Raw genomic sequence first — 23623 nt, forward strand, 5'->3', positions numbered from 1 at the left:
TTTTTAACATAAAACGTTGAATACTGATATTTGAAACAATTTAAAACATGAAAAAAGTCGAAATGTGAAATTAAAACTGCCAGTAGGTGACAGCAAGTGACTGACAAATGAGTGAGTCATTGAGCTTCAACAGATTCGTTCAAACCGCTGATTCATTCAGGAACAAAGCATTTGACTGTGTTAGTGAGTGAATCACTGAATCATTTATTCAACCGATTCGTTCAAAAAGCTGATTCATTCAATAAGTAAACACCGTCCATTGCTCGGAGATGCAAAACAGTGCTGTGATCTTTGTTTGGAACTATTTTCGTTGGCAAAATTGAGCAAAAACAAGCAATATTATGTCTAAAATGTAAGTCACTTATTGCTAACTTTACAGAACTTGTATAGAATTATTAAATGTGTTATCATGCTGATATCTGCAGAAAATCTGTACTCTTTGTGTGATATAGATTGTTAACTATATTAAATTATATAGACGATGCTGTGTATCGCACACCCCAGACTCGACTTAAGTGGAAACTGAAATCATCCGCGGTTGTGTGCGCACATGTTTGCACATGAACAAAGGTGTTTTTTAGGAGTCTAACTTGCAAACGCCAGACCACTGATTCATCAAACCTGCTTTCCTGCAGTCCGTGTTCTTCTGACTTCTGACTATTTTGTAGTAAGTAATGAATATGCTTCGGGGAAATGTATCGGAGTAAAAGTATACATTTTAATTAGGAAATGTAGTGGAGTTAAAGTAAAAGTTGGCTGAAATATAAAAATTAAAGAACAGATACTCCCAAAAAATACTTAAGTACTGTAACAAAGTATTATTATTTCGTTACATTACACCACTGGTAAAGTGTAACTGTGAATCCTATCCAATCTCTTTCAATCAATATCCCACCTACAGTAATTTGTAAATTTGTACTTTTGAAATGGATATATGGCATACATAGGAAGTGCAGCCTTCTGCATTTCAATACAGTAACTGTCATCCAAACTGTTGCCATAGTTTACATCAGGTAATACTAACAGAGTGCACTGTTATTCTGATAGCATGACTAAGCATTTTGACTATCTTGTTTGTGAACAATGACACAAGGACTTTTCATTCTGATGGCACGGATATGTTCATTGACAAATACTTACTTTTGAGAGATTACAGTTTTTCTCAGTCGCTTTGGTGCATTTCTCGAATCATCCTTAATATTTGCAAAGAAGTATGTGCATTTCTCAAAACAATTCAGCACTACACAATGGACCTGCAAAAGCCTGTAACTTAGTCAAAATCTTTAGTTCATCTCTCAAAAGTAAGTATTTATGTCAATGGATATATCAGTGCCATCAGAATGAAAAGTCCTTGTGTCATTGTTCACAAACAAGATAGTCAAAATGCAATCAATATAACAGTGCACTCTGTTGGTATTACCTGATGTAAACTATGGCAACAGTTTGGATGACAGTTACAGTATTGAAATGTAGAAGGCTGCACTTCTTATGTATGCCATATATCCATTTTAAAAGTACACATTTACACATTACTGTATGTGGCATATTGATTGAAAGAGACAGGATAGGATTCAGAGTTACATTTTACTAGTGGTCTGACAAAGAAAAACATTACAAAGTCATTGTGATATAGAAAAGAAATATGGGCACAAAGGCGAAAATACAAAATGGATGATTTGAGAAATGCACAAAAGCAACTGAGAAAAACTGTAACATTAAGCTGAATTAATAAATGCAGTAAATGTTTTTTATTATTATTTTTAGTTCATGACACTTAAAGCATGCAATAATGTTAACAAATTGAACCTCAATAAAAAAAGTGATGCATGCAGACAGATGACAGACAGTTAAACCGACAGACAGACAGACAGACAGACAGATAGATAGATAGATAGATAGATAGATAGGCAGTATGATAGATTTATATAACGATAGAACAACAGATAGATAGATAGATAGATAGATAGATAGATAGATAGGCAGAATCAGCCACAGAGCTACTGTTCATTTGCCAGGCCAACGGGGAGGAAATATCCACTGTCACAATTGGTAACCTCTGTCTATATATGCTTTCCAATTGAAGGTTCATGAGATGTACCTTTGCGCTATTTCAGATAACTGGTTTATCATTAGCTGATCTACATTCTCTTCATTAGTGAAAGTCAAGATTCCCCAGCACAATTCATGGCAAATTTACACAAAGTCTAATAGAAATGTGTAGAAAATATGCTTGAAAGTTTATGACAACTAGATCAACCATTTTGCATTTAATGACTTATACGATGAACTAATGACCAGATGTTTTGGGGGGTAAGACTGTTGCACAGAGAACTATATAATACATTTTGAGCAACATGTAGATAGGCAGAATGATAAATGTATATAACGATAGAACAACAGATAGATAGATAGATAGATTTATATAACGATAGATAGATAGATAGATAGATAGATAGATAGTGAACGACATGAGTGAATGACAGAACGATAGATAGAATGACAGATAGTACGATAGATAGATGTCAACCAATCAGAATCCAGGATTCATACGGTGTGGTGTTAGTGTACAGTAATTGTGTTTTTGTGTTGTTTACGGGAGGTCAAGCTCTTTCTCCAAACACATGCTGAGATTTCTTGAAGTTAATTAATATGACCTACTTCTCAGCACTAGATAGAGAACAGTCCAGACAGGAGCAGCATGACTCAGTCCGCTTGGAGGTTCACACTCGTACAAACCTACACTGATGGGTGTTGGCATGCAAGAATGCTGGAACACAACAGCAGACTCATCAGGCTAAATGAAGAATGGCAAGAAGAGAGAATGCAGACTGTGGACTTCCTTCCATGTGTGTGTGTGTGTGTGTGTGTGTGTGTCCAATAAACCATGTAGTTCTGTAGGCCTCTCATTGGTAAAGATCTCCCTCTCTCGCTGTGAGAGAGGAAAAATGAGGCCCGTAATATTCACTGCTGACTCCAAATGAAATGTGGTTTATTGATGTGTGAAAGAATCCAGTCACGATATGTGTGCATACTGGGCAGACGCAGACAGGAAATCAGTACCGTGTCGCAGCTCTCCTGAGAGCACTTCAGTCAAACTCTCTGCATAGCCTTCATTTATTAAACATCTTCTAACTCTATCTGGGAGCATTAAGAATGACAAGACTAACACTGGCAGTGAACTTTAACACGGTGAGCACCTTTACATGAGCAAATAAAATTAGTTTTTGTCTTATTATTTTTAATAATTTCTGCCATCACCGTGGAAACTGCTATATTTCTGCCGCTCCAAAAGCACCTCCTGCTGGCAGAGGATGAATTTGCATTTTCAGTAAGCCCTTCTGCTGTTTTTGTGCAGACCATTGCGAAAATCGACCCTATTTTTACGCACTCGAAATGTTGTAAATGTGAATGGGTGAATCGACAAGAAGCTAATGCTAATGCATTTTAAAATCTGAACAATTAAGACATTAAGATATATTTATATGTTATTAAATTAATATAATATTTGATATAATTGTTTAAATTAATGTAATAATTGATACTTCTGACTCATCCCTTTTCTTAAAAATGGTTTAAAGGCCAAAATGTGTGCTGAAAACGTTTCGCTTGTGTAAAAACCTGTAACTGAACTGTATATAAAGGTATTAATTTCATTTGTGCAGGTCTTAAAAAAGGTCTTAAATTTTAAAAAGTCTTCAATTTGATTTAAAAAATCCTGTAGATACCCTGGAATAATATGAAATTCAGATTTTATAATAAATATATTTATATATGAAGCTGTGTAGTAAATTTAGTTTATATCTGTCTTTGTGTTTTTATTTTATTTATTTAATTATTTATTTATGTATTTTGGCTAGTAGAAGTTATAAATGGCCGTTAACTTAAAAATTTAGTAGCCAAATTGGCTGGTGAGTGAAAAAGGTAATTTCAAACCCTGTATGTATATTGTTGTTGTATGTGTGAACTGCATTTTTAATGTATTTATTATGCAATCACGTGTTACCGTTAAATATCTACTGACAAACAACAGTCATTAAATCCTATATTCATCCCTGGTCTTGCATTGTATTATAAATGTCATTAGATTTAGCAGAATCAGGCCTAAAACTAACCCTCATATAGTTTTATTCATTTGCAATTAAAATATCATTATCATATTTAGCAGTCTGATCCCTCACAGTAGGTGTGCTGTTTTAATCTCTCTCGTGAACAGCCACACTCCCTCTCACTCTGCCTTAACAGTCTCAATCCTAACCACTTCATACTTAAAACCCTTCATGTAGTGTACAAAATAGCTTGCGATCTCATGACGTGACGTTACGAGCTCTGAATGAGGCTAAATTTGATGGAGCATGGCACAGTAAGAGACGCAGGTGTCGCCACACAAAGACTAAGACGTGAACTACGGCTGGTGTGAATGAGTCTTTACAACAGCCCATATGGCAAACCAAGCACATCATCTTCCACTCAATAGTGCTCACTCCACTCACAGCGCGTGTCTGTGTTGTTTCCACGACCCTGCAATCTGTCATTGCAATTACACACAAATGAAGCCATTACAAGAACACAAACCAAGATAGATGGAGTGTGTGTAGGGGTATTCTGCAGGCAATCATTCATGCGCTCATTGCGGAATGACACAGTCAATAAGTAGATCCAATTAATCGGCATTAAATCACACAGCCAGATGACTGCCATCAGAATGATGGATATTAAGCCTCCTTTCCCTCTCTATCTCCCTCTCTCTGGGGATCATCTCATTACGGACTTTAGGTCAGCACCTGCTCTCTTGTGCCTGTGTCTTACCTCTAGGACTTTTACCAAAATTCTTCTTTTTATATGAAAAGAAGGAATACAAATGTCTGGGCACAAGCAATGAGTACACAGTTACGTCATGGCCTCAGATAAGGACTAAACACACAAGAGCATCCTGGGAACTCTGGCACTGGCAAGTAGTTTGCTTGGCTTTGCAGAAAATTAAACATCTTCTGAATAATTGAGCATTTTACAGCCCTTGTGAAAAACAAGTGCGCTTAATTGCATTGAATGTGCACTAGGAGTGTACTTCAAATCTTATAAGTATGTTTTTAAAGGGGTCATATGATGCGATTTCAATTTTTCCTTTCGCACTTGCAGATAATATAATATTAATGAAATAAAAGGTCACTTAAGTGTACTTAGAGTACACTTTCATGACTGTTTCTTAAGTACTTTAAAAAAGAGCACTTTTTAATAATTAAAAAGAAGTAAAATATATAAATTAAGTTCTTAGTTATATGTTGATTATACTGATTAGTTAATTGTCTGAAAACATTACACTCAGTTCACACATTAGTATATTATTTAGGTAATAAGTAAAAAAGAAACATGAAAGTAATCCATATTACTTGTGAACTTGGAATCACAAGCTGAATTTTTTAGTTTATGTTCCACAGAAACAGAAAGTTATGGGTTTGATACAAAATGAGGGTGAATAAATCATGACAGCATTTTCATTTTTAGATGAACTGACCCCTTGTGTTGACTTCATGCTATTTGGACAAAGGTAACTATATATAATGTTCATAATGTTTGCCCAAATCGTTGTTCCAAAATGGAAGTTATTACCGGAACAACAAAAATACCCTGTGTATTCAAAGTTGGGAACATTGTGGCTGTGAGCAGATGGGAGTCTTTATACAGCATCCAAGCGCTCTTGAATTCTGTAGATTCTCCAGAGGAAGATTAAAAGCCAGTTCACCCGAAGAATGATAAGTATAACAATAACTATAACCATAACATTTTAAAAATCACTGTAGAGTGCAAATATAATGATAATGACGGGAAATTATATCATTGGGATCACTTACATAGCAGTTATGTTTTTACATCTTACAATAAACAGAGCATTATTGTGTGTTGTGTGGATAATATGCAGCTAATGTAGTTAAGAGTTATTGGTGTGAATGGGCTTTGGGACGATAAATTCAAATTCAAAAGTTTGCATGCCTGTAACTTAAGTATTAAGGATATCTTAATATCATATTTGGATTTTAATTCTTAACAAACTTTTCTTTTGGTATCTTTGTTTTTAAGGCCCTGTATGATGCAGCGATTTTGGAATCTCAGTATGGCTCCAGCAATAAATTGTTAAATTGTATACATTTTCAGTGATCAAAACCCAAATGTGGGTCACTTTGAACTTGAAATGTATCTTGTATAAAAGTTGTAGTATTCTCTAGGCCTCTAGAAAACTGTATTTCTTAACTCAAAACTCCGTAGTCCTCTTAAAGCCTCAGTATTTGTTGAGAAAATAAGTCAGTTCAGTCTCAGGTCAGTGCATCTGGACAGCAGCGGCAAAGACTGAAGCTCGTCTCAAGAGAAATAACAGTCTGAAGGAGAACTGGACTTCTAACACGAGCTGAACTGTCTTTCTGAGCAGCGATATCTTAGAGGAAATACTCTCAGACGGCACTTTGGGAGCAAAACCAGTCTGGCAGTCTGAGAACAGAATATTACATGTCTCTATATTACAGTGTCACGTACAGACTCTTCTATTACTCTTAGTCATAATCACATTACAACATCCACACAAAAACACAAGCATAAGCACAGAGCATAATTAAATTAGCTGTAATGAACCATTATATAATAATAACTTGCATTACTATGAGAAAATGAATGTATAACGATTACAAAATGGGAACATTAATCATGTCGTAGACATGCTAAATGATTACTGTATTATGTGGTATGTAGATGCCCATATTATAGATTGAGACTGAGTCCACACTTCAAAACAGGAAAGTTAGATTCAAGTGTAGTCAGAAGTGTATTGGAGTGTGTGTGTGCTGTGAGCAGGCCTTTGGTCAAAGAGTGTGTGTGATGGTAAATGAAGAGAAGACATGCGTGAACTGGAGTACAACTCTTTGATGAAAGACCAGAGACCAGAGCTGCTTCCCTCAGGACGACCACAGCCATTAATCCAGACAGACCAAGTAAAATCACACACACACACACACACACACACACACACAGTGTTTTATTTGTGCTTTCTCCTAAACGGAATATGAGCACGCTTACTTTTATCCACAATCAAGTTACTGATGCACATTCACTCCAGCCACAGGATTGCAAAATATGAAAAATCGAGACAAAGGATAAGAGTGATACGGCAGACACCTGGAATTCTGGTAAACAAGGGATGGACAGAGGCCTCAGCTTCCCACAAACACTAAACCAACAATGTCATTAGTTAATACTGTATACGTGGTTGATTTTTACAGTATGCAGGACAAGAAGTGCCACTTCTATAACAATTATCAAGTTAAAAGTAAAAAATAAACATTTAAATAAACACTTTACAAACTGACCACTAAATGGTCATATTAAAAATTAAAACACATATCACTTTTAAATTGCATTTAAACATAAATTATTTTTAAATAGTTTATTTATTGTTACATTTGTGAAGTGAATTATTTACATTTTTTATTTCATATCAAATTAAAACATTTTAAAGATCCTATCAAATTAAAATAGGAGTTGTGTGTCTTAAGTCCTTGTCTATTAGCTTTAGGCCATCTACTGTGTGCTGTGTGACTACAATTTACAGTCTTTCTCTTACTGATAACTCAAATTGCAATAATTTTCCCCACTTAATTCACTGTTTTGCATTAGCAGTTTTTTAGGTAGCATTAGCAACGCTGTTCTTCATGCTCACCCCAACGGTCAGCACGATCGTCTTTGCGTTTTATGTAAATTACAGCGATATTACTGAGAGCGGTCTTCACAATTCATTCATTCTCTTACCTGCCCAACACAAATGCAGCAATTTGTCATCAAAAACTCAGGTTTTCTCCGTCATCAAATCTTTCCGCCTTGTATGTGCTGTAGTTCCATTTACGTTCATTTTTTTCTTTGTCACACTCTGTTATCTCCGCTGGTAAAGCACAATAACTCTTTGCCATTTAGTGAAACACCTCGAGAAAAAAGAAAAAGGAAACTATTGAGTACAGTCTTCATATTATATGAGTTACACCATTCAGATGGCTCTTCACACAAACACTATTTTGTATTGCTTTAAATTAGCACTTTTGAACGCACATTTAATGAGGCAAAACAGATAATTATAACCATTAGACAACCTAACCCTTCAGAACTTTCACCAATATGGTAAACACTATAGCACATCACAGGGCTTTTTACGGCATTCTCCAGACCCAGTTTTAGGAAAATGTGTCAGGACATCTTTATACCTGTGAATACGCTGATTCAGATCAAGCTGTGCAGAGCAGAGATCTGAAAATCACTGCTGGACAGATCTGACAACCCCCCCTGCTGTCCTGTCCAGACCAGTATGCTTTTGGGAAAGCTCATTGTGTACTGTGTGTGTGTTCAGAATGTTGCCTCATGGTTGTGACTCATGACAAATTTGCAGTGGTGGAAAGAGTACTGAAAATTTGTACTTAAGTACAAGTACTGTTACATTGCTGAAATAATACTCAATTACAAGTAAAAGTACTGGTGAAAAAGTACAAAGTACTCCTCTCAAAAACTACTCAGAGTACTAGTTACTTTTTAGCCGGCGATATTTAATGAATTACCAAAAAATATTCATATCAATGTGGATCTATGTGGATAATAGCTACTTTGAACAAAACCATCTTATTGACAAAGTACGTGAATTAGTGGTCATGATACAGGAATTTCTAACTTCAATACCTTGAAAAATATCAGTATTAAAGTACCCGTGAACCGGAAGTTGCAACTGACTTCAGTGTTGTGATGTATTTGCAAGTGAAACGGAATATTGAATAAAGGGCAGGGTTTTATTGTGGTGCACCTCCACTCCACCTCTTGCTACTCTCTTTGCAGAACACCCAATCCCTGTTCCCTGCATCTCCCTCCTGCATAATCTGTTTTTCTTTTTCTCCTTGTAGCTGGAAATCAGCTCACAGACAATTATATATATATTTTTTAATAATTCCAGTCTTGCTCGAGAACGCCGGTCTGACGAACGCGGGTTCATGCATTATTTCCTTATCACTTCTCGCGTGTTTTGTTGTGAAACGTAGTTTGCGGACCAGACAGAGTTGTTGGCGATTCTTCCTATTGTAAAGTCATGCGGTGTGTAACCTCCTGTCACCGATCCATCGTGCAATGTGAACACAGCAGCGACTGACTGCTACCTCAGATAGTCGTGCAGTGTGAAAACCACGGTGCCCCGACGACTTTGAAAATCGTGCAGTGTGAACTCGGCATAGGCAGACTAGGATATTTATATGTACAAATCAGACAAATATCCCATTCCAAAACATTTCTAGCATAAACTTATTGTAAAGAAATTAAAGTTCCATCTTTGATGTGGATCTATTCTGATAACTTTTGACAAAGTTTAATCCAGCAAAAGAGAAATAATTTCTACTTTAAAAGCACGGAGAGATCGCGATTGCACACAGTCTGAGTGCGCACAAGCAATATCGGAGTGAGAGGACATGCAGTTCATTTGTATAAGTTAGGCCAATTTGAGAGCTCGCATCCAGTTTTCTGCGATTACATGACTGTGTTCTCATGTAACAATAAAGCGCTCGCCACATTTGTGCGGGAATGATTAAAATTATGCGAAATACCTGCAATCCCGCTCGGACATTGAGACTCTGTAATTGACAGGAGGCGGATGCGTGTCAAACTCGCTGTCGGAGAGCAAAGAGAGACGCAGCTTGTATCGGTGTATATTCGGTAGATACTGTGGAAAATGAGTAATGGGACCATGTCAGCTATTTCAATATCGGTATCAAAATATAGATATTTATGATAACACTACCATGTAGTTTGTTTCTCCAAACTTTGAGTCCATAAAATACACTGAGCTCCCTCACTCTCTAATCAGCTCTTCAAAACCTGCTGCAGCGGCGGCTTTTCCCGGTTCAGATATCAGGGCTTTTATTGGTCCCTTCACGATCGGATATCTTTGTTGGCTACTGAAGTGCCATCAAAGGTTTAAATATCAATTCAGATTGTGGGCGTACTCAGTAACGAACTATGATTTAAAAGTAACGAAGTAGATTATTTTGCTTAATTTGTATTTAAGTACAAGTAAACGCACAGCTTTAAAAATACACTTAAAAAAGTACAAGTACCCGAAAAAAACTACTTAATTACAGTAACGTGAGTAGTTGTAATTCGTTACCTCCACCACTGCAAATTTGTAAAATGAAAAATGACTGATTTAATCTAAACCTTTGTTTTTATATCATTTGAAGATGTCTCAGAGAATACTTGGGCTTTGGCACTTTTTAATTAGCTACAGGGTTGTATGTTATAGGCAAGTCTTTTGAAATGCTAGTTTACATCCCTAAAATGAAATGTCTTGCATGGGTGACTTAAATTTTCAGAATATTTTAACAGGTTTTGTTAAGAAAATCTTTAGCAAAGTTTGTCTTAACACCTCTTTCTTTTCGTCCTCCAATCACAGCGGAGATGGACCATGCTCAGAGAGTACCGGAGGCGGAGCCTGTCCAGCCGCAGGTAAAACTAAAGGACAGGCAAAAGTTTTTTGAGGAGGCTTTTCAGCAGGACATGGAGCACTACCTGTCTACAGGATACCTACAGATCGCGGAGAGAAGAGGTGAGCTATGCCCATGCCCTCGGCTCAAACCAGGACCAGATCAAAATTTGCCAGACACTAATACAAACAGAATCTATTTAACAAAAAGCTAATGTAAATATGCTGTATCCCTGTGAATAATTTAACTAACCTTTTTATACAGTATATATATGAGAAATGTCTGCTGAGATGGTCTGGTACAAAAACACTCAGCAGTCGTTATTACAAATAAGAGTGGCGGGTCCACAGCACCCAAGATATTGGATTGGGGTGGCAATTCCCAGCCCTGAAGCAGATAAACTGAGTGTTGCTTTCATCTTCCACCCGGTCAATTCGTATAAAATGACTCATGGTGTATGGGAATGTGCAAAAGAGCAGCTGAAGAGAGTTGTTGTGGAACAGCAAGTCCAATGGGTAATGCTGACCCAATAGTAGATAAACTACACCGAAGCAGCTAATGGAAGAATAGTGAGGCAGAGCTAAGATCAGTCAGAGGGCGGGGCTAGAAAAACCCTTCAGTTCTGCTTATGCTCACAACTAACCAGTAAAACTCTTTTCATGTAATCTTAATGTTTTGTTGTGTCAGAATTAAAACTGATAAAAACACAAATACTTTGCAAGTTTTGGAGCTCTGTTTTCAATTCCTTCTCCGAGTGCAAGTGTCAAATCTCATCAGTAAATAGGTATGTTTGACTTGAAGCAGCGAAGGTGGGGCTAAGACCAGCCAGTGATTCATTGCTGTTATGTACAGCAAGGTGGGAATATACCAATCCTCTATGAATCTTTAGGAAAAATCAAGAACAGGATAGTTTTGGAGTATGGACTGAAATTGTGTTGTGTCATTTCTCTCAAAGCACACACACACACAGACACTGAGTGTATGAGTGTGTGGTTGTGTTTGTGTCTCAATACTGTAAAGGGGAGCTAACATGTCTCTCTCTTTGCTGTCCACCTCCCTGTGCCGCTGCGCTCTTACACAACCTTGAGGTACGCAGTTCACCGCTCTGCTTACTGATGTCACGCTCACACACGCACATGTGACGGGCATGCCTCACGCCGCAATCTGTGTTTGTGAAGCATGCGCTAATGACAACAAAGAGTCAACATAACTGCAAGGTGACGAATCCAGGACATAGCTCTGTACATCAAATGAGATCTGACACAAGCAAATTTGCTCTTCTATTTGGCAAGAGTTGAGCCAAGAACTCACATGAAGGATTTCTTTGTCCACAGAGATGCGAACTCCATGTGTTGAAACGATCATCCTGGACTCAAATCCTTGATACATCTTAGTGATTGAAGTATGAGGTTGCAGGAAGTGATGTCGTTGCTCTTCCTTTGGTTCACAGAGACAATAGGAAGCATGTCATCAATGGAGGTGAACGTGGACATGCTGGAGCAAATGGACCTAATGGACATGTCTGACCATGAGGCATTGGACGTCTTTCTCAACTCTGGTGGCGAGGACAACAGTGTGGCTTCACCGTTACTTGGTATACATACATATAGTGACATTTTCCAACCATCAATCAATATTTTTACCCTCTATAGGTGCTTCTGCTTTGTCGTGTGCCATTAACCACTCTTAGCTAGTGATGAAAGTGGCTTCCTGGTATGGCATCCCTCCTTATGTTTAAAGAACTCTTTAGCTCCACTAATGCTGAGATGCTATTAAATTAGAGCCAACATTTAGCTCCGCCGTCAGCAGAACACGCTGAGATGATGTCTGTGCTGTTTGATTGCATCCAGAGAAGAACAAACAGGTTCTAATCAGTAATTACATTGAGCTGCACCGAAAGCCAAGTTCTCTGGATTATACAGGCAACATCAGGACACTGGACTTCCTGTTCCAAAATCAAGTGCACTGCCTCACTGTCTAGTCTACATAAGCAGCTACCTATGAATGCAGCCTAACTGAATTTAAAATGGAATCTGATATGATATGCAATACATTCCACTAGAGGTTAATGCTAGCATGTTGCATGTTGCTAGCATGATTTTTTATTCTGTATTTTGATGCATTGAAGTGTAACAGAAAAAGACTGAATGTAGGTTGGGGACTTGGTTGGACTTCGGATGTCGATTGGATGTTGAGATGTGGGAGTGTCACTCAAAAGTGGCGGCAAATTTTCCCCAAAATCCTGTAAAGTTTCCGAAAGTTTCAGAAATTTTCCACCCCTTAGCAACCCTACTCTCATGCCATCCAATATGTAGGTGAGTTTGTTTCTTCTCAGAACAGAATTGGAAAAATATTGCATTACATCACTTGCTCACCAGTAGGGTTGGGTATCGAAAACCAAATTCCAAATTTCCAATAACCGGGTATTCGATAAGACGCGTGTATTTCGATTCTGCTTAACGATTCCTGTGTTCGCATTTTAATGTGATTAAAAACGATTTAAGTGCAGGAACGGAAAGAACTTGCGCCCTGTTTGCGTGCAGCGAGCACAGAGAACAGAGGTCGCGGTACGGGTTCCCGGTTTGTGTCCGTTCCCGAACCGTTCCGTGTATTTCCACTGCAGAAAAGGTTGTTCAGGGCCGAAACTGACTTCTTTCATATTTGTCGACCAATATGCAGAAAACTACGTCAGTATATCATCATAAACACAGCCGTTTTTGTCTTACGTGAACATAAACAGATGAGAAAGAAAACACACATGTACAGTATTTTTAGATCTGCGTGCGTTCGGTGTTAAAGAGACAGCAGCCTAATAAACGCGCTGCCTGTCATTAAAGGGGTCATATGATGCTATTTTAAAGATAGCATAAACATTGCCACTTATTGGAATCAAAACTAGGAATCGATAAGAATCAGAATCGATAAAATTCAAACGATACCCAACCCTACTCACCAGTGGATCATCTGCAGTGAATGGGTGCCGTCAGAATGAGAGTCCAAACAGCTGATAAAAACATCTCAGTAGTCCACAAGTAATCCACACCACTCCAGTCCATCAATTCATTTTTGGGATCTGAGTAAGGGGTGTTTCATTGTTACACTATTGCCCACAAAATTTCACGAAGGTTGTGGTCCCATTAGCTTAATTTAGATGAAAATTTGGGGACAAAAATGATCAATTTTTCATTGTCAATAGTGTAGTGATGCATGAAGCACAACTCACATAGAAGTGACTTTCAAACTAAGCAGCTTTCTGTTGGTCAGCACAGTGATTTTGCATCTGTGTGGAGATTCTTTATGTGAAACTCCACATTGTGTGGATTCCTATTGAAATGACTGGAATTAGCCCACAAAATTTTGCAGAGCAACAGTACATTACAACGCAGCTGTAGGCAGCTTACTAGGTTTTGGAACAGAACTCCAGTAACCTGAACATTGCCTGATCAATGTCTGACTTTTCAAGAGAAATTTGCATTCCTGACCCCTTCCCTTCTTCCTGTCTGAATGATTCTCTTTCAGGTCCGGACGTGGAGTCGTTCACCTCTGAGATCACTCTTCAGGTGCCCACACAGGCCGACCTGAGACACAAGCTGGCATCGTTGTCCTCCACCTGCACGGACTCAGCCAGCCAGGACACGGAGGCGGGGGAAGAGGAGGACGACCATGATGATGATGCAGATGATGAGAGGGGACCAGCAGCCATCCGCGGCTCTCCACTCATCCAGCCAGATCAGGAAGAGGTCGAGGCAGATGCCACGTTACCCGAAAGAGAACAAAACCAGCCAATCAAGAACTGTGAGAGCAGCAGCTCATCCTGAAAACATTTTCTAATTCTATTCCTTTCACTCTACAAACTAGTTTGATCAGTTTCATATCTTGTAAATCCAGATCTAGAGTATTCCCAGATGGTTTTAGATCACAAATGTTCAAAAATGTATTCAAGTGTGACGTTTATGTCATGAGGTACGTGTCTGTCTCATGTATAGAATCGATAATGCTTTAGAGGCCTCTGACTCACCAGAGTATGACTTTGATAATTATGATGAAAACACCATAATTTAGGCTCTGAGCCAAGCTTCAGTACTTCACATTGCAAGCATGTTTCTACACCTGGGAAAACAATGTGGAGATGCAGGAGTAAAATTAATTTAAAATCAGTGGAAGTAGATATTTAACTGGTAAAATATGAATAAAAAAAAAGATTATTCTGTGTACTTTTCACAAAGTTGTCTAATTGGTCTAGCACAAGGATTTGACACCAGGGGTCCGTAGAGAGTCTGTAGAGTGACAATTGTTTTTGTTGTTGTTATTACTACTACAGTAATAACAACAACAAAAACAATTGTCACTCTACAGTACTAGGTCATGATCAGGGTTATTTATATAGCAAAATTTAGAGAACATCTATTAGTACTAAAGAGTATAATAGTTGAATAAAAACTCACTGAAGTATTTTTTAGAACAAGAATTACTATTACTAAATTTAGTAAACCTATAAAATTAAAATTTCAAAAACACAAGTATTATTTTTAAACATTTAAATATTTTTCAAAATGATTCGTAAAAAAGTATTTTTTTAATAACATTAATTACTTATAACATGAACATTTTAAAGACAGGTATTATTATTTTTTAAATTATTTAAATTATATCAATTATTATAGTAGTACTACAAACACGATTAATACTACTACAGATACAAGCATAAAAAAATAATGACATATTTTAAAGACATATTATTACAATTATTATTATTTCAAAATGTATATTTAACTGTGATTAACCTGCAATTCATTAATAACATTAATAAAAATTAATGATTGCTTCTATTACCCTCATTTGTAAGTCGCTTTGGATAAAAGCGTCTTCTAAATGATTAAATGTAAATGTATAAATTATACAGTAAATTTTATGAAGTTGTACCAAGGCCATCTGAGAGTGTGGGGGTCCATGTGTCAGAAAAGATTCCCTTGTTCAACACATTCCCCTTTAAACCAAAATAAAGTTCAGTAACAAAGAGCACAGACTGACAGTGAATTGTCCATGAGTTTTTATTAAACCTTAAGTACAAATTGAAAAAAAGTAAATAAAAAACAAAACAAAAAACAAAATAAAACAGGCAATATAACCAACATGAAAGACAGTGCTAATAAATTAACTTGCCTGACCATGAGCAAATCTCTCATATTGTAGAAAAAGGAACAAAAACAACAAAAAATTCTGAATAAAATACATCGTAAGGCCATAAAAACTTGACAACCGCCGTTTTTTTTTTTATATAATTTTTTTGTTTTGTTTGTTGAAAACACCCGATTTGGTTTTCATTAAATACTCCTAAAACAGTTCAGTCTTCTGTCCAGGGCAACCACCAACAAACTGGATTATAGTTTTTTTTTTTTTTTTCCTTGACAGTCACCACTGGCAAGCTCAGTGCAACATGAGTAGCTACTATGCTGAATTTTCAGTAATGAAAATGTAAAAACCTTTTTTTGTGAAAGTATTTTTTCCCTTTTCTTTAAAAAATTAAACCTAAAAAACAAAACTAGGGGGAAATCGCGACTCCGTATCTTAGTCCTCAGTGATGTAAGCAGCACTTAAAATTTATACACATTACCAGAGCAACCCTGTACGCATCAAACTCCCACAGCTGAAGAAACTGAAATGTAAGGCTTTTCTTCATCTGACATCATCCATCTATCTGTCCTTTCCTTCTGTCACTCCAACAAAGGCTCAAGTATTAAAGACATTTACAAGATTATGTACAAAAAGGTGATTTTCTTAAGTTTCTTTAAAACAATGATACTTCTGCAAAAAGGAAAAGACAGAACAAAATAAAACAATAACAATAAAGAAAAAAATGGACTTGTATTTCACATTTTACACCCTCTGAATAGTGGCTCTAACTCGACATAGCACAGAACAAAAGAGAAAATAAAAAGTCAAAAACACAAAATATAATAATTACAATAATATAATATAATAATTAATGTTAACTGTTACAGATGAATCAATAAGTCTGGAAGAATGGAATGTTGACACGATTGCACATCTAGAAGCAGAAAAAGCCTCTGGCTTCTTCCATCCTGTGGGATAAGAAGTCTAGCGAACAGCACTGCTTTTTATTACCTTTTTTTGTATTGATATACAGAAAAAAAAAAACAGCACCAAAATAAAGAAAGATCTCCCCGCTAAACATCAGGCACAGTTATCGCTCGTAAGCGTCAGCGTGGGAGGAACCCCTCTCACTGCCGGGACGGGACCCACTCATTCAATCCCTAACACCCACTTCCTCAAGTACAGCCTGACCCGCTGCCAGAGAAACCAACGTTCCCCCGAATCCACAGAGGAAAGTGTGAAATTAAAACCAGTCGAAATAAAAACAAACAGTACTTCCTCTTTAAAAAAAAAAAACGATATTAAAACAAGCAAAATTTCAAGTGTTTACTGTCTTTAGAGCTGCGTCTTCCGCAGAGGAGCTGCATGGGGACTAAATGAATTCAAATCAAAACAAATGTGATGTCATAAAACAAAATGAAACAAAACAAACTAAAACACACACACACAAAAACACAACAAAACCAAAACAAAACAAAATGCAACAAAAAACAAAGCAAACACCCAAACAAAATGAAACAATAAACAAAAAGCAAAAAAACAAAAACAACTAAACTAAACAAAAAAAGCAAACAACAAAACAAAACCAAAATGAAACAATGAACAAAAAAACAAAAAAACAAAGCAAACACCAAAACAAAAACAAAATGAAAGAATAAACAAAACAAAAACAAAAACACCAAAACCCAAAATAAAACAAAAAGCAAAGCAAACAGCAAAACAAAACCCAAATGAAACAATGAACATAAACCAAATAGAACAAAACGTTCTCGGGCAGCTCCATCGAGCACCAACATTCAAAGGAAAGGGGCCTGGAAAAACCAGGAGAGAAGCACCCATTTGTCCCAAGGTTCACAGTTCAGGAGGAGCATGTGTGTGCAGTCATGGGGGCCAAAGACAAGGAGGAAGAGGGTTCAGGCAGAAAGGATGACATCATACTCACACCTGTCAGTGATATGCACACCTGGGACCATGTCTCTTAATGCTATCAAACATCTGGTGAATACAAACTAGTGCGCTAGTGCAAAAAAGGCAGCCTCCTTTCAACACAGGAAACTCTGCCCTGCTATGTGGGTGATAAAAGACACAAATTATATGAAGAGAGGGAGAGGAAATCGATTGGCTGACGTAGGCGGCCGGGCGGCGTTTCTCACGAGACAGCAGCGGCGGCGGCACTTTTGGACAGATGGGTCAGGGACAGCTCCACAGTGGATCTCTTGCGGGGGCCGCGCTTGGCGGGCGGTTTGGTGGGGCTGGAGCCATTACAGCCATTAGCCATGCTTCTCACCAGGGCTTTACCACACACCTGATTCACCAAACTGTTGATCTGCTCCTGAGGGGCCAAACAGAGACAAAGACAGGGAGAGACCATTGTGAAAAAGGTGACATGACATACTTTGGTACTTTAGTTCTTGTCAATCCCTTTGGCTCATTTATTGAAACAGTCTCAGAATTCAAACTGTGAATGCAATTGCCAAAAGTAGTAACCCAAAACAATTAACAAAATGAAAGAATAAACAAAACAAAACCAAAAAAACAAAAACACCAAAACCCAAAATAAAACAAAAAGCAAAGCAAACAGCAAAACAAAACCCAAATGAAACAATGAACATAAACCAAATAGAACAAAACGTTCTCGGGCAGCTCCATCGAGCACCAACATTCAAAGGAAAGGGGCCTGGAAAAACCAGGAGAGAAGCACCCATTTGTCCCAAGGTTCACAGTTCAGGAGGAGCATGTGTGTGCAGTCATGGGGGCCAAAGACAAGGAGGAAGAGGGTTCAGGCAGAAAGGATGACATCATACTCACACCTGTCAGTGATATGCACACCTGGGACCATGTCTCTTAATGCTATCAAACATCTGGTGAATACAAACTAGTGCGCTAGTGCAAAAAAGGCAGCCTCCTTTCAACACAGGAAACTCTGCCCTGCTATGTGGGTGATAAAAGACACAAATTATATGAAGAGAGGGAGAGGAAATCGATTGGCTGACGTAGGCGGCCGGGCGGCGTTTCTCACGAGACAGCAGCGGCGGCGGCACTTTTGGACAGATGGGTCAGGGACAGCTCCACAGTGGATCTCTTGCGGGGGCCGCGCTTGGCGGGCGGTTTGGTGGGGCTGGAGCCATTACAGCCATTAGCCATGCTTCTCACCAGGGCTTTACCACACACCTGATTCACCAAACTGTTGATCTGCTCCTGAGGGGCCAAACAGAGACAAAGACAGGGAGAGACCATTGTGAAAAAGGTGACATGACATACTTTGGTACTGCAGTTCTTGTCAATCCCTTTGGCTCATTTATTGAAACAGTCTCAGAATTCAAACTGTGAATGCAATTGCCAAAAGTAGTAACCCAAAACAATTCATTTATGCTTCAAAACCCAGTTATTTTGTCAGTAAAAGAACCTTTTTTTTTTCATTGTGTGAGATGTACTGATCAAAATGTTGAGTTTCAGTTAACACTGGAAATATTTTTATATATTAAAAAAATTCATTTTTGTTCTACTTTATTGTATATACTTACACTAAGTTTGAAACAATGTTTTTGAAAGAAGTCTCTTATGCACACCAAGACTGCCTTTATTTGATTAAAAATGCAGTACAAACAGTAATATTGTGAAATGTTATTCAAAATAACTGTTTTCTATTTGAATATATTTTTAAAATGTAATTTATTCCTGTGATGCAAAGCTGAATTTTCAGCATCATTACTCCAGTCTTCAGTGTCACATGATCCTTCAGAAATCATTCAAATATACTGATTCGGTGTTTCATTGTATTGATTATTAATGGTGCTCAGTTAATTAGTTTTTTATTATCAATGTTTTTGCTACTTAACATTTTTGTGGAAACTGTGACACGTTTTTTAGGATTCGTGGATAAACTGAAAGTTCACAAGAACAGCATTTATTTGAAATAGAAATCTTTTCATTTGAGAATTGAACAAAAGCAAATGACAAAAACTGTAAAACAACACTGAATCCACATAAACGCATTTGCATGTGGACATATGTTTCCCAAACGTTTATTACTTTGCCAGAGCGCAATATTTTATGAAGGGACAGCAACAGTCCATTTAGGAGGGTTGATGAACCCCGGAGGGTCCTTTAAGCAGAAGCGTCTCAACAGCTCCCCCTGCAGGCATGTTTCTGATCATGTGTGTTTACCTCATCATAGCGGTACATCATCTTGAGGCCGCGGCTGCTTTTGTGTTTCTCCACGTAGTGCAGCGCACACTCCAGACAGAACACCACATTTTCATTCTCCTGCACTACCTGCAGCATTAACAACAACCATTAGCTCAATTAAAATCATTTCATCGCTCTGTAATTCTTGTGTCAGTGATGACTGAATGTGAATTATCAGCACTGGAGGTAAATTACAGCTGTGACCCAAATCTAGAACTGTGTAGAACACAGTGACAATAAAAGACACACACTGACAAACGCACACTGACAAAACTACTATGAAAATCAGTGTTTTACTAATAAAAAAGGACATTAAATAACACTGTAGAATAGATTAAAAAAGTTAATACATATACTGTAGGCGTTATTGTGATTTGTAGTATAGTACAGTATTGTATAGATCATATACTTTTTTTTTTTAAATTGACAATATATTAAAATATTTCAATAAAATTAGAAGTTAATATATATATAGAAATAGAAAAAAATAGAAGTTTATACATTCAATTCTAGTTAGAGGACCAAGAGGTCCGGTTTCTAGATTTCCTTCCCAGGTCCAGATAATAATTTTTTGGGAACAGTTGTTAATTCAATTATGGGCAGCAGTAATGCTTTGTAAAAGAAAAAAATCCTAAAGAGTCAAAATAGTCATCAAAGATGAGGATATTGGGCCCCCAAAACCAAAGCAGTGGTGTCTGAGAATTTAATCATTGGGTGGGTTTCCAGTGCTCACCTGAGATCTTTGAGAAGAGAAGAGATTGTACTGAGCACAAGTCTGTTTTCTCGTTTGGCCTCGACTGTGGCGATCTGGTAGAGTAGCTTCTCCATAGAGAAGGGTTTTGCTATGTGTCTGTATTTCAGGTCCTGCAAGAGAAGAGCAAACACGCAGAGCGTCTTCTAAACATCTCCTAGTAAACGTCTATAGGTCCCACAGGCGGATGTGGAAATGTGAAAGACTCACCTTAGCAGCCTCGTAGCCCAGGTTCATCCACTGTGGTGTGGCCAAACATGTGGAGCTTCTTCTAAACATCTCCTACTAAATGTCTATAGGTCCAACAGGCGGATGTGGAAATGTGAAAGACTCACCTTAGCAGCCTCGTAGCCCAGGTTCATCCACTGTGGCGTGGCAAAGTGCACAGTTTCAGACACACTGTAGCCACAGCACACCCTGGACACGAATGCACCGGGGAACACCACCACAAACTGCCCGCTCTGCTGGACCGTGCGGTGGACCTTGATCCCCTCACGACAAAGCACCTCTGGAGAAATCTGGAGAAAAGCAGAGACATGCATGTTTATGTTCTGTGTATGCAATGAAATACAACTCCACAAAAAGGTCATACTATTTTTATTTACAATATCTTACCATAATGTTCTTCTCCAGCATTTCCAGTCCCGGCGTGCCGTTGGCCTGTAGCAGTGTGTGCACCACTTTATCAAGCTTTGTCTTTTCCTCAGCAGGAATAGAATACCTGTAATGGGACGGGCAGAACTTCCTGTCAGTGTCATTGTTTGGTTGACATAAGACAACAGTGCAGTCCTAAACCAGCTTTGTTGCCATGGAAACAGGCCTTGGCTGTATTACGATGAGTCATGCACATAAAAAAAAACAAACATAAAACAAACAGCTGACTGGCGTGAGTGGAATGCACAGTGTGTTTTATGGAATACTGCGCCCACTAGAGGAGCTGATCTTTACAACACAGCTGAGTTAGGAAAGACATTAGCAAAATGTACAATTTTACACTGAAATGACATTTAGTCAACAGTGTTACTGTTAACAAACTATTAAAAATTATTTTGGTAATCAAAATAAAGTTGCCAAAACAATAAAATAAAATAAAACTTCAAAATTTGAAGTGTTGCCTTGGCAACTAATTGAAATAAGTTTAAGATGAAGTACTAAAATTACTAAAACTGATAAAAATGACAAAAACACAACCAAATTGCTTAAACTATAAAATGAAAATGAAAACTGAAAACAGAAAAATAAAAACAGATTCAGAATATTTTTAAATAATACTAAAATTACACTGAATGTATCTAAAAATAAATAATAATGAACAAGATTCACTGAACAAAACGCGATTCTATACAAAGGAACAAACTATTTGTACATTTTACAATGTTTTGTTAAAGAAAAGAATAATCTTTTGTTACATTTTTGGACCTTTATATATTTTCATGAAATATATATATATATATATATATATATAATGTTATATATACACAACTCATAATGCAAATTATCAATAATAAAATTTGCCAAATATTTTAATCATTAATTATTCTATATTATTTTATTAGTTTTTTTTTTATTAGTACTTTTTATTTTCAATCAATCAATCAATCAATACTTACTTTTGAATTTATCTTATGTTGTTACATTAATCATCTAACACTCCAATGCTAGTTTATGGGACACATGTTCAATTCAATTATTTAAATTCATCAATTCATTTCTAAATTAATTTCTTGACAGTACCTGGGAACAAAAACTCACCAAATGCAATCAGCACCAGTGTGTAAGTAATCAATGTATGGAAGGCGGTTTTGGTCTTGTGACCAGCATGAGGTAGAAAAGACCATGCCGATGTTCAGCCAGGGAACAGTCACCCCTGTGAGAGAGAAAGAGAAAGAGAGACAGAGAGGGAGTGATGACTTATTCAGCAAAGGAGCTTTACATGATGTGGAGAGAAGTGTACTTCCTGCTACTGACAACAGTAGTGGACTCACCAGGCACAGCACCAAGATGGCGCAGAATGGATCCAGAGTTATTGGGAAGGACATTGAGGTTCCATCCATGCCTGCAGCGACAGAGAGAAAAAGAGAGCTTATAGTAGCATCATTTTTATAAACGGTAATACATCCTCCCATCATGCCTTTAATTCATCTCAAATGAAAGCAGCTCTTACTTGGAGAAGGGTTCGGACTTGCCCACAGGGAAGCCGCTTCCATGTGTGTTTGTGTCCACTTTCCCATAATGCACTGCTACATGGCAGTCCCTCTGCTCCACTATCCGCCAATAATCTTGCTATATAAAGAAAAGCAGGACAGATGTGCGATGAAGAGAGAAGGCATGAAATAAGGAAATATGACAGGATACAAGGATACAACTGTCACAGGATATGCTTATAAAATATGCAACACAAAGTACATGCTATTTAAAGACAATTTGTCATAGAGCAGCTATTATTATACCTAAGAAATGCTGGTCACTAGGGTCAACATTTTACACCAATAATGTAGTAACATATTACACTGTACACATTTACGTCTGGCGAAAGGTTAAAATACAGGAAGTTGTTTGCGTGTACCTCAACTTCAGCAGCCCCAGGCTCTTTGTTGAAGCACATCAGCATAGTATTTCTTGCTATTCTGTAAAAGGTGGTCAAAGATACCGATCTCCCCTGAAAAAAAAAAAACAGTAAACAGTAAGAAAAATGGCAAAATAATCAGTGGCATAAGCTGTTTGTTTGTTTGGCAGCCATCTTGGAAACGGCTGCAGGCAGCTCTCAAAAACAAGCTTACGATAACATAACATCTGTCAAATTATCATTAAGTTCCATCTTATGCTACCATAAATGTGGCTTCTTCTGCTTAAATTAAGGCTAAAACTTGTTTTTTTATGAGTTGGTCGAGGTGATAGACTTGCTTTTTGTCTTCTTTTATTTTAATGGCAGTACTTCTTTTCCGTCTTATAAATAACTATCAAGAGAAGTGTTGCAGTTTTACCCAGTCACTGTTTCACAAGTTGTCCATCACAAATTCTTCTTAAGTGCCACAGCACAACTTGAAAAACGCTCACTCTTCAACCGCATGACAGCACTGAT

General features: G+C 37.5%; 3 protein-coding genes across 3 annotated transcripts in view; 1 reads left to right on the plus strand and 2 right to left on the minus strand.

Moving 5' to 3' along the window:
- LOC107731565 (dysbindin-like) overlaps positions 1-14305 on the plus strand; it is a 39368-nt gene extending 25063 nt beyond the window's left edge. Inside the window, exons 2-4 of the mRNA XM_016542681.1 lie at positions 10457-10609; positions 11938-12081; positions 14007-14305. Coding sequence (XP_016398167.1) covers positions 10457-10609; positions 11938-12081; positions 14007-14305 — 596 coding nt within the window. The remainder of the gene's footprint in view (positions 1-10456; positions 10610-11937; positions 12082-14006) is intronic.
- Positions 14306-18190: 3885 nt separating this feature from the next.
- On the minus strand, positions 18191-19886 carry LOC107731545 (protein Jumonji-like). Its single transcript, XM_016542661.1, has 2 exons — positions 19770-19886; positions 18191-18800 (listed from the first exon to the last, which is right to left on the minus strand). The coding sequence occupies exons 1-2, from the start codon at positions 19884-19886 to the stop codon at positions 18618-18620; spliced, it is 300 nt and encodes a 99-aa protein (XP_016398147.1). The 3' UTR covers positions 18191-18617.
- Positions 19887-20519: 633 nt separating this feature from the next.
- The window catches only part of LOC107731546 (protein Jumonji-like), a 116438-nt gene continuing 113334 nt past the window's right edge, over positions 20520-23623 (minus strand). Inside the window, exons 9-15 of the mRNA XM_016542662.1 lie at positions 23108-23200; positions 22706-22824; positions 22527-22597; positions 22294-22408; positions 21157-21262; positions 20877-21059; positions 20520-20654 (exon numbers count right to left, since the gene is read on the minus strand). Of these exons, the coding sequence (XP_016398148.1) occupies positions 20520-20654; positions 20877-21059; positions 21157-21262; positions 22294-22408; positions 22527-22597; positions 22706-22824; positions 23108-23200 (822 nt within the window). The remainder of the gene's footprint in view (positions 20655-20876; positions 21060-21156; positions 21263-22293; positions 22409-22526; positions 22598-22705; positions 22825-23107; positions 23201-23623) is intronic.

Source organism: Sinocyclocheilus rhinocerous, unplaced genomic scaffold (genome assembly GCF_001515625.1).
Source record: "Sinocyclocheilus rhinocerous isolate Xijiao unplaced genomic scaffold, SAMN03320098_v1.1 scaffold429, whole genome shotgun sequence".
NCBI classification, from domain to species: Eukaryota; Metazoa; Chordata; class Actinopteri; order Cypriniformes; family Cyprinidae; genus Sinocyclocheilus; species Sinocyclocheilus rhinocerous.